Raw genomic sequence first — 12368 nt, forward strand, 5'->3', positions numbered from 1 at the left:
TCTGGAGGGCCACATGTCTTCTGCTCAAGGGATGAAACAGATCGCAAGAGAAAATGCAGTTTTCTGCATTTTTACAACATGAAAAATGATTTAGAATTTCTACAGAAATCCATAGATGGGTAAGTGGATATACAAATTCCTAAGATTATCAGAGACCCACCATAAAATCCTAGTGAGAACCCCTTTTCTGAAGGAAAAATATGGATCGCCTTTCTTTCCCTCCCCTCCCTTTTCTGACCATATAGACTATAGTGATTTGCTTTGTTATTTATATGTAAATTCATTTCCTGAAGGATGATGTGAGTTATTCTGAGCATTTTCCTAAACTGTATACAGTACATTGTCTTTTTTGTTTCAAAGTTAAATACCTTGAATCTCAAATTAAGTATGTCTTTTTCTCTTCCAGCAGTTAATTTTAGGTGCTTTTGTTCAGCATCTCCAATTTTGAAATGCCAAATATGTGAAAAGACAAGCTTCTTGAGATTTAGGCTGTGGCTCAGGGAAGAATGGGGAATATGCTCAGAAAAGCCTCACTATATCCACCTTGAGATGTTGCACTTTACTGGCTTGTGGGTTTGTTGTTGTTTTTGCACTTATTGTGGTGATGCAGAGGTTTATATGTGTGTGTACATTCTGTAATTTTGGAACTTATTTTTCTGAAAGCAATACGTATTTATGCAAATGTTGCCTCTCACATTTAAAAAAAGGGAATAAATTCCAAACACTATTCAGGCTCCTGAGTTTTTCTTTTCTACTCCTTCTGTTCTTTGTCTCCTACATTTCCAGCCTGAAGAGGTGGAGGATTCCAGGAGATGGAGTTCTACATTAGATTGAAATTAGCCATTGGCTAGTGCTAAGATAAATATACTTCCAAGTAGAATTTGGCAGGACAAGAACGTATGTAGTATAATTTAATGCCTGCATTTCTAGTTTGTGGTTCTGTAGCATGCAGAGTTCCAAGGCAATAGGATTCTTTTAAATAGTACCACCCATGACCACTTGTTCTCAGATTTCCTCCTAGAGAACAGCAAAGATTACTCTCATGATTTCAAATCAATATATAAATTCACCCTCTGCTCATGCTGTCTTCATTACTATGTGCCTGCCCTCCCAATATTCTTTTTAAATATATTTTTGACTCAGCTGACTTGGCACAATAAGAGAATTCCATGGTCCTTCAGCACCTAGATTTTCCTTCCAGATGTACACACTAAAAAAAAAGCAAAGAAACTTATGTCTCTTCTGTGAACTGTCAATGAGCATTTACAATAATGGCAATAAGAGATATGTGAGAGAAGCCTTGAGTATACCAAACTCTTAAGAAGCTTTCAGACCCAAAGTGATCTTTGCTGTCATGGAGCCATGACTCTTGTGGGGAACTATTACGTATATGAGAGGTAACAGCCGTGAGGTTACTAGTATGGTTGTGCTAAATGCTACAAAAAACAGCAACTCAGACAATATTATGGTGCTTAATAGATTAATGGTATGGTGAGTATGGTGAAATAAATACTCATAAAAAACCTGGAAGAATAACAACATGAGTGATGCTAGATAGTTGTTCTTGTCTAGGGTGTGGCTTTACAGTGGAGATGCAACTGTTGAGCTAGACAAATTATCCATATTGATTAAACACTATGCACTCAAAAGTACTAGCTAAGCTCACTGTAAACAATCACAGTGAAATCATTTGTGCTCCATAACTTCCAGTGCACATTAGAATGTGGATTAATTTTGTTTGGAATATCAGATTACTTTCTTCTACCACCATGCCAACTGTTCTTTTTGAGATAACAAGTACTGTAATTGGCTATCAAGTTGAAATTTGTACCACCCCACAGGAGAAGGCAGGAAACAGGACAATGAGAGTCAGAATGCACTCATGACTTTAAAGTTCAGTTCAAAGCTCTGCAATTGTCTATACATTCTGCTTGTGAAACAGATTGTAACAGAAGCTAAAAGCCAAGGATGTGGGTTGCAAGCTCTGCAAAGACAGAATGACATACAATTTACATACCCACATACATATATATAAACACATATTATACATGCATAGGTCTCACCAAGGCCATTATTTTTGTGAAGTCAAAGGCTTTAACAGCCAGAATTCATAGTTTTTTGTGAGGTTTCAGGCTGTGTGTCCATGTTATAGAAGAGTTTATTCCTGACATTTTGCCAGCAACAGATGCTGGTGAAACATCAGGAATAAACTTCCAGGACATGACCACATAGCCCGAAAACCCCACAAAAAGCCATTACTTTTGCTTAGCTTTATGGGTGGAACTATAATTAGGAAAAGGGCTCAAAATTCCCACATCTGTTGGATAAATTTCTGAGGCACTGAAACAGAGGATGTTCAAATTAATTTAAACAGGGAAATGTAATTTTTTTACACTCAGCAAAAAATAAAATTCTGCATGCTAACAAATGCAAACTAATTGAACATTTATCTTATGGTTTTATTCCCGCACTGAGCTATGTTGACTCCCACTTCAGCCTTGTCTGAATTGAGGAGTGTGAGAAGAAACTCTTACTTCTGACATTTCAAAATACAGTACCAAGCATGACCTCATAATGTCAATGTTATAAGAAATATATGGAGTTTTAAATGCCTTAATACTGTATTGCCAGCTTTTTTAACATATTCCTTATAATGATGATACATTAGGCGGGATTTGAAATACAAAATTTCAGTTATATAAAAAGTAGAATCAAACGTTTATACAGTCCTTTCTCTTTTTCTTCCTTTCCTTTTGTCTCTGAACTTCTTTTGTATAAGACTAGCCTTGAGGTCCATACTCTAGAAACTTTAAAGCAGCGGTTCTCCGGATGTTTTGGACTTTAGTTCCTGGAATCAATGACCCTTGGATATGTTGGCTTGAGACTTGTGGCATTTGAAGTCCAAAAGAACTGAAGAAGAAAAGCTTGTGTACCATTGCTCTAAAGGGACAAAGTTTTAAATTGGCATGGGAAACTGATTCTCCAAATATTTTTGGATTACCGTTCACATAAGATTTCATAATAAGCTGCACTAGCTGGTAGGGGTTGCAAGGAAAAACATTTTGAGGGTCACAGTTGCCTATCTCTATTTTTAATACCACTGTTTTAATTACATAACATATCAAGGAAAGATCTGGAGATGATGCATTATCAAGTTTTGAGACTGACCTTTCATGTGTTTCCAGACTGACACAAGAGGGGCTTCTTTGTGAATTCATCTAATTTTACCAGCATAACATTTGGATTCTCAACATGTTATTCACACCTAATTGCTGCTCTCCTTTCTGCTGAAGTATGGGCCTAGGAATTGAAAACAGAATGAGTCTTGACAAGAGGGAAGGATATTACTTCATTTTATGTTGAAAATACTTATTCCATGCAGTTTTAGTAACATTCAAAGTGACAAAAAATATCAAATGCACATGGAGCATCATGTTAGTGAATGCTTATGCAAACAGAACTCTTTCCCTTTCCAAGTAGCCTTCTGCATGTTCCAAAAAGTCTCTATGTCCAAATGTGTTTCCGGAAAGTTTTTCAATCCTCTGGAGCCCTTTTTGAGGGGGAAGGCACTATAGAGGATAAGGAGTTTTACGCCTTTTCCAAGTCTGCTGAAGAAGCAGTTTCATCTATGGAATGCATTGGTCTGATCGGGGGGGGGGGGGGGGACCCAGTAAAACTATAAAAAAAGAAAAAATATTAAATAGAGAAAATAGCACAGACAAAGTGTATATGTGTATGTGCCTTCACATTTCATGTCAACTTATGGTGATCCCATGAATTTTTGACAGGTTTTCTTAGGCAAGGAATACTTGAATGTGGTTTTGTCAGTTCCTCTGAAATATAGTCTACAGCATGTTATCCCTTGGCGATCTCCCATCCAACTCCTAACCAGGGCTTACCCATCTTAGTTGCCTAGATCAGATAGGATCTGGTGCCTTGAGGGTATTTAGCAGCTGCAGATCTCTTTATTCCATTTTGAAAATCAGCAAAATTCCCTTCCTGCATTTATTATATTTCTCTGATGCTACTGTGCTCTGGTTTATGGTGCTATTTGCAGCACCTTATCTAGTTCATGTACCCATGCAGCCCCAATCCTGCTATTCCATCATGAAAGGGCTGCAGATCCTTTAACTTAATTAACTGGTTATTGTTTTTATTTTATTGCCAAGGAGAAGCCCTCGTAGTATTTTTCTGCTTTAAGTCACTCAGCATTTGCTGCCTCCTTATGCAACAAAATGCATTGAGCAAAGGAACACTTTCTTTCATGGATAGTGGCCTGGTATTTCCTAAACTTCTGCTAGCTGGAGTGAATTGTGTTTGCATATATTTTTTATTTATTTATGCATCTTTCTACGTAAAGATGGGAGTCAAAGAAGCTAACAAATAAAATCATATTAAATACATTTTTAAAAGTATTGTTGTTATGTGTCTTCAAGTTGTTTCCGACTTAAGGTGAACCTGTTATGGGGTTTTCTTGGCAAGATTTGTTCAGAGGAGGTTTGTCATTGCCTTCCCCTGAGGCTGAGAGTACTTGGCTTGCTCAGGGTCACTCATTCATTCAGAATATTTATACCCTTCTGTCAGAGTGGCTTACAAATTGTTAGACAATTCCCTCCCTTAGGTTTACAATCTAAAACAAGACATGACAGTGGGGAAGGGAATGAAGTCCAGCTATACTGCTGGTTCTTCTCTCCATCCGAGGCCAGGTTGATGGACCTTCATTTTTCTCTGGGCTAGGCATGGTGGAGCTGTGCCTGCCTCTTCTCTCCCTTCAATGGTTTTCATGACTGAGCTGGAAACCAAACCCTGGTCTCCAGGGTTCCAGTACTCTGTAAAATATCTTATTGACAAAACAACTGGGCCAAAAGAAGGAAGCTCAGAGAGCATATATGAACAGCTGCTGGGCATCCAGCCCCCTATATATTTGTCTTTTGGAAGTAGGTCTTGGCTGGGTTGGCTGTGAGGATGCAGGGAAGAGTAAGATGGGGCTAAATGTGAAGAGTCCCAAGTATTCCCAAGACACCCGAGTTTCTAAAAGTCTGATTACCAGTACATAGGAATTTGAAACAAGATTTTCAGCTTGCAACATAAGGTCTTAAACAGCTGAAACAATAAACTCATGGAAGATTACCTTTTGTTGAAATCAGGCTTCTCTTTGAGCTAGCCTGCTCTTGCCCAGCTCAAGCAATAAGAAAGAAAGCTTCAGACTTATATCTCGATGAATGAAAGTTTTATTGTTGGCCCTTGAGTGCCATCATAACATTTGATCCCCCCCCCCGCCATTCTAGTGAAGTTCTTAAGCAACAGCTGTCCTCTAAAAAGTGGTGGCATGAACTGAGATCTGATGCATTTATTCTAACATGTAGCCATAGCGATTCTGTCAGTATCCCTGAACGAGCCTAGTCTTATCCAAAAGCCCCTTGTGTTTTTCAGCTAAATATTTGTGGGTACAAGTATAACAAAACTTAAAATTGTTCAGGTGCCACGGGATCACTACAGTCTGATCAGAGTACCCCTGTTTTCCTCCAGGAAGTCCCAAGAAGACATATTGTGCCCTTGACATTCATTCACAAAGGGGCTCTTGCCTCACTTTCATGTTCCCTGGAATGTGTGCAATTAAATGATATCGGGATTAGGATCATACCCATTGTCTGCATCCTTGATCCTGATATGTTCAGTGAAAGGTGAGAATGGGATTCCACTCTTCTCATCTTTGTAGTAATGTAGGAACTCCACATAACTTCAGCTGTACAGTGTAGCCTTACTCCCCATTGTCAACCGCTGTGCATAATGATATGTGAGTTCAACTGTGGTGAGACTTTTCTAGACTACAATTTTTCACTTCAGTTAAAGAAATCTGCCTTTCCTCATATTTGAGGTTTTTTTTAAACTTCTGTACAAACTGAAATAGATTGAAGGAGAAAGATTCTTGACTCAGCATTTGTCTTCACATATGCATACATTTTTCTGTATATACAGAAGCTTTTGTCTTGTGGTGGAATCATGCAAACATTCAAATCCTCTCTGGCATGGAAGCTGTTTTACCATGCTGGTTTGTGTATTAGATCTGCAGGTAAGCCATGCCATAACTGCTCAGTTATAAAAGTATGTGTTTGCTGGGTTTTGCTTTCTTTTGGCCATATTTATGTCCTTCACACCAGTTTACAGTGATAGAGCTTTGCAGACAGAGAACATAATTCATCCAGGCTACTAACTGACTTCATAGATGAATGGGGATTTGGACATGGGCTTTGACACACATTCTCCTGACACTACTTTGCTATAGAACCATAGTCTTCATTTGCAAATTCAGAAACCACCTTTAAACTCAACCCACAAGGTAGGAATAACTTTCAATTTACCATCATCACAATCTTCACTTAAAGAAGATATGGCCTAATAGTAACAGCAGGACAGTTGAGGGTTACCAGTTGCAGGTCCACCAGGTGTATATCAGGGAAGTAGAGGCTAGATTTCAAGGTCTGCTTAAACTAACTAATATGTACAACTGTTGGACATGCTTAAGGCTAATTTATTTGCATTTTCAAAGATTGGGTGCATCAGATGTTGAAAATGAATAAATAAAGCATTGAGAACTTTTGACATAACCTCTCATCCTGGAATAACCAACCGTGTAACCCAGGGCTGGCTCATTTGTATATTCCCCATGGCCTCCTCTTTCTGCTGTTAGTGGTTAGAACCAAAGGGGGTGGATTGTACCATGTAATAAGTTTGTCTCCTAGAGAATGGAGGGGTTATAATACATGCTCATGTAGTATAAAGTCAATTAAGAAAGTAAAAATATAGCAGCGTAATGTAATATACAGTCGTCCCTCCTTATCCACGGATTTTTTATCCAGGGATTCAAGCACCAATTGATTGAAAATATTAAAAAAAGATTATAAATTCCAAACAGTAAATTGATTTTCCATTTTATATAAGGGATACCATTTTGCTGTGCTATTTAATGGGACTTGAGCATCCACGGATTTTGTTATCCACGAGGGTCCTGGAACCAAACCTCAGTGGATAACAAGGACCCACTGTATGTGACATAGTACATACAGCAGTAGTACAGAAAGTCTCTTACTTTGTGACAGCATTGTTAGTGTACACTTAAATTCCCTGTTACTCCAGTTCATTCTCTTTACCTTTACTTGGCTGTTTTTCAAATTGCAAGAAAATGAAAGTGCAATTTTAAGTACAATTAGGTTGACTTATATGGAATTCAATAATATTTTCTGGATGCTACAGCCAGCCATACTAAGTAGAATTGTACACACATTACCTTATTGCAGTGTTCAAAAGGGGCACATACACAACCCTGGTTTGACAACCAATGGTATAATGCAATATTTATGTTTGACAGCCAATGCTCTAAAGCACTTTTATGTTTGTTTGTTTATTAAAATATTTATATTCTCCCCATCTCATAAGATCTCTCGGCAATTTACAATAAAATCAATTTAAACATTAAAATTTAAAACATTAAAATAATGTAAACATTCCAAAAGTATATTAATTTTTTAAAGTTAAAACAGTTTAAAACTATATATGTTTGAATACTAGTATGTGTAATTTGGATTAAGCCATTAGTTCCTGAAGCCTTTAATAAAAAGCAGAGTTTGCACTTTGTGCCAGGATGCAACTAGCCTTCCTTTTTTGTGAAAAGGTAAAATGTTGATATCATCATCATCATCATCATCATCATCATCATCATCATCATCATTTCAACTGGAGATGCCAGAGATTGAACCTTGAATCTCCTACAAGCAAAGGATATGCTCTATCAGTAGATCCTATTTTTCAATCATGTGTATCTGTCAAAATGATCTTTATTTTTATTACTTGAGAATGAATATAAAATATGTCTGTGTAATCTGCCATTAGCCATGTTGTGATAGCAGAGATGATCTGAAGACTTACTTTTTAAATTGAGAGAATGCAGTTTTGTACATTATTAAATGAAATAATTAACACACAATTGAGTCAAAAAGTTCTAATATAAAATGTTTGACAATAATATTACCATATTATGGAAATCTTACAAAGTGTTTAACCACATATCCAACATATTACAGCTTATCTTTACTTGATTTTTAATAACCTCATTCTTGCTGATCATTGCCATATTGCTTAATATTGCTTAATGTTTGAAACTGGAGTAATGATCCCTTCTTGCCATAATGGCAAAAATTACTCCAGCAAATATATGTCCTGTTGACATACATTTTTTGTGCATTCTTCAAACAGAAATGCACAATTGCAGTTGTGTTATGGCCAAGGCCATAAGAGTTAACAGGGTCTTTAAATTTACGCCACAGCTACTACTTTCCTGCTTTTTCTATTGAATTAGATAGTTCTCTTGCTACAAAGGGCAAAGCAGAAAGTAATGTTCACACCATGTTAGTGTGAATATGAACTACCCGTGTTGTGTTTTCAAATGCCTAGTTGAGAAGTCCCAGAAAAGATGGTCATAGGGAGGGTGGGTTATGCATTCACTTCTCTTTTTTACCTCACCTTTGAGCTGTCTTATTATCTAGAATCCATTTTGCTTTAGCTATTTCAGCCAGGGTTGATTCACCTTTCCAAACACATCTGGTTTTATACACTAATCATTGTAGATTGTTTTTACAAATTTTGGTTGAGGTGGTTGTGTTCTTCTAGGTTTCATGTTTCCAGTCCAAACAAAAAACATAACAGTTTGTGAAAATAATATCATACCAAATGATAGAACCTATATTTAATTCAGATTCATTGTGGAGATAGGGAAAAACCTGAGCAGCCTCCTCATTACATACAGTGGTACCCCGGGTTACGAAAATAATCCGTTCCGCCGCCGCTTTCGTAACCCGAAAGGCTTCGTAAGCCGAAAAACCCATAGGCGCTAATGGGGAAAAGCCGCGATTTGGTGCGAAATAGCGCCGAAAAGCACCAAAAGTTTTTTCGTAACCCAAAAAAACTTTCGTAACGCGGAACAGTTTTTTTAAATATATTTTTTTCGTAACCCGGAAATTTCGTAAGGCGGCGCATTCGTATCCCGGGGTACCACTGTACTGCTGTAGGAAACCAAAAAAGGATGCTCTTCAATGGGTTTCTAGAACAAGCCACTTTCATAATAACCTGATTGTTCCCACATGGCATTGTAGTCAGCCATTCTAAACAGGGGTGTCATGTTGAGGATGGAGTAAGCTTATTTTTTGCTGCTCCAGAGAATAGAGCACAGAACAATGGATGCAAGCTACAGGAAAAGAGATTCCACCTAAATGTTAGGAAGAACTAGTCGTAAGAAGAAGTAAGTGGATTTAATAGGGAGAGTCAGCATGATGTAATGATTTGAGTGTTGGACTAGGATTCTGCAAACCCAGTGTTCAAATCTGCTTTGGAAACCAATTGGGTGACCTTGGGCAAGTAACAGCCTGAGAGGAAGACAGTAGTACACCTCAAGAAAACCTTATGCTAATATTTACCATAAGTTTGAGTTGACTTAACAACAATAACATGTATTTGGGATTGCAACCTGAAATTTATTAATCTGTGTATAATTAAAGTAAATCCACTATCCAGAACTAGCCAAGATAGGAAGAGAGGTTTACTACTTAGCAATTAAGTTATTTAGTACTACTGTGTAGTAGCTAGAACCACTGAAAATGGGGAAGGAGTTTTTTTGAGCAATTTGTGTAAAGTACCACTGGCACAATTTACTTAGCTTTAAAATAAGCTAGGTAGAGATCATTTGTCTTAAGATATGAAAACTAAATGTTAATAGGATTGGGATATCTCTGAAAAAGGTGGTGAGTCTACAGTATTTAAAAATAAAAAGGAGAAAGTATGTTTTCATTATAATTTCATGTGTAGCCTCTTAGTAGCAAATGTCTGACAAATCAAAATTTCACTTTAATAGTAATGATCTGGATTGGGATAGAGGTGTAAAATACCTTGGAAAGAACTGGACTTCAGTTGATTCATTCTTTTATGGATGAATAGGGTATTCTAATTCATGTTAATGATTGTTAGTGCAAAACCAAATTAAAAGTTGTTCTATTATTTTAAAAATCTTTTTGTATGTGGTACTGCTCTACTTTATCTGGATCTGTGACGAGGGCAAATCAAGTGGTAGGAGTTTGAAGAAGTAGTGAAGATGATATCCCTTCAGGTGGGAATACCATTTTCTAGTGCTCCTCTATATGTAAAAAAACAGATGGAAAAACTCACTAGTGTGAAGAAAATGAACCTAGTAGGAGAAGGGTTCTTGTCTAGTTTTCTCCATAGAGGTAGAAATATGCTCAATCTCTTAATCGGACTGCAACTGTAGACCCAGCCTAAGACATATTCTGTTGCATTCTGTGTGCATTTAAGAAAGACATTTACCAAAAGTGATTGTTTTCCACAAGGAAGCATTTCCCTCTTCTGTTTTTGAAGCCCTGCTTTTAGCAATTTCATGCAGTCAGCCACATAAATTGTGTTTTCTTGTCACGAGATTAAGTATGCCGCCTTGATAATGTAACTGCTGTTACTGCTTGTTACTGCTGTTTCAGATATTGTACAGTATGGACATTCTGGATCAACACTCACAATACTTGGGGGGGGGGGTGCCTCTTCATTCTTTTTCAGCACCCAGTGTAAATGGCCTAGAGGAACCCAGTCTCGCCAAGAGATTGCGCGGCACACCAGAACGAATTGAACTGGAAAATTACCGTCTCTCAGTACAACGGGAAGAGGAATTAGAAGAGGTCCCTGAAGAGACATTGGCGGAGCACAATCTAAGCAGCGTGCTTGACAAAGGAACGGAAGAGGATGTGCCTAGCAGGTTATTTCACTTCAGTCATTTTTTGTGTTGTTTAAACAGACCTTACAGTGGATGTAGAATGTATCTCCTACATCCTGCACCATAATCTCCTCTTTGGTGCCTGATGATTTTGGGGATATAGTATCCAAAGTGAGGATCCATAGAAACCTTTTGTAAGGTCACTATCAGTGGAGTCTATTTTAAGAGCCAGGAATAAGTTGTGCTCCACTACAGTGATATCTTCGATTTGTAGTGGTTTTCTACAGTGTTTCCACACAACTAGCTATTTGCTTAAATGAACAGAGAGAGAGAGAGAGAGTAACAGCCACCTGTCTACACTTGGCCCTCCAGATCTCTTTGGTAGGAGGTACATCTCTCCCATTCAGTCTTTGCTACTCATTTATTTAATTCTTTTACATTGTAAGTGTTCCTGAAAACTGAGTCCACGTCTATTCATATAGCTAAACCTCAGATTCAGATTCCTTGGACACTTGAATGAACTAAAGAGGCTGATTGCAGAAACTGGTTTACATATGGCATTGTGACATCTGCAGAATCAGATATTTGCAACATCAGAATTCAGCATTCTGAAACCCAGCCTCCATGTAAAATAAAATTTGTTTATTATCCATTCCTCTTCCTTCTTTGACCTGTGTAACACATAAAGTTTTAATCAGACTACTTCTGAGCCAGAAAGATTCATGGAGAGAGTCTGCTTGAACTGGATTCTTCTGGTAATTTTCCATCTTGAAATGATTTTCACAAATCTGTTTTTAACCCATGGGGGAAAGGTGTGAAGTTCTCTTTACTGTTCCTCCTTTTCCCGCTACAGGTGAAAAAGGAATGGAGAGAGTGATTTCATTTTGAGCTGAAGAATTCCAGGAAAGCAATGTATTAAGCAGCTTCAGTTCACCTTTCCTCTGTTCAGACACAGTTTGCAACAGACTGTTCGAGTTTCAAACAAAAAGCTACAGAGGAGAGAATGAAAGAGCTCTACTTAACATTTAATGTTGTAATCTGAGCCTGAAGTCTGTACTCTAACACGGAGATGCATGCTATTTTTAAGTGACAATAAACACAAAACTGATCCCCCCTCCCGTTCCAACAGAGGAGAGCCAACATTCCTTTTTCAGGGCTAGCTATCTGTCAAACCATGTAACTAAAATAAAATGCAGTTCTTAATACAAATGTTTGGAAAAATGCATTCTTGAAAGTTGAGAAAATCACAGTTATCTTTTTTTTTTTGTCTAGATAAAATTCCCAAATGGATTATGTGTTTGTTAAGTATGTCCATAATTTCATTTTAACAGCCTTATTTTGAAAAATGCCATGCAGAGACTGTTCCCACACTTCTTGTGAAGATAGATGGCTAAGCAACAAATGGAAGTTTTGGGGCTAAAACAGACAGACCTCATGTCATCCCTTTGAGCGCCAGATTGAGGCCACAGCAACCACACACCGTGGCTCTGATCCAGCACTTTTCTGCCCCAAAAAGAAGCAGCAAGATGCCACTCCTTTTTGGGATGGAAAAAGGGTATCTTTGCCACCGGTTTTTGGTGTTTCATGCTGCGCCACCAAA

At 37.7% G+C, this 12368-nt stretch overlaps 1 protein-coding gene across 3 annotated transcripts in view; it reads left to right on the top strand.

The window, feature by feature from the left end:
* MICAL3 (microtubule associated monooxygenase, calponin and LIM domain containing 3) overlaps positions 1-12368 on the top strand; it is a 235761-nt gene that overhangs the window by 166391 nt on the left and 57002 nt on the right. For all 3 annotated transcript variants that reach the window (XM_089527728.1, XM_089527729.1, XM_089527730.1), the window contains one exon: positions 10615-10810. In XM_089527728.1, the coding sequence (XP_089383854.1) occupies positions 10615-10810 (196 nt within the window). The remainder of the gene's footprint in view (positions 1-10614; positions 10811-12368) is intronic.

The sequence above is a fragment of the Sceloporus occidentalis genome, unplaced genomic scaffold, assembly GCF_023333645.1.
Source record: "Sceloporus occidentalis isolate IW3139 unplaced genomic scaffold, rSceOcc1.0.p SCAF_5, whole genome shotgun sequence".
NCBI lineage: Eukaryota > Metazoa > Chordata > Lepidosauria > Squamata > Phrynosomatidae > Sceloporus > Sceloporus occidentalis.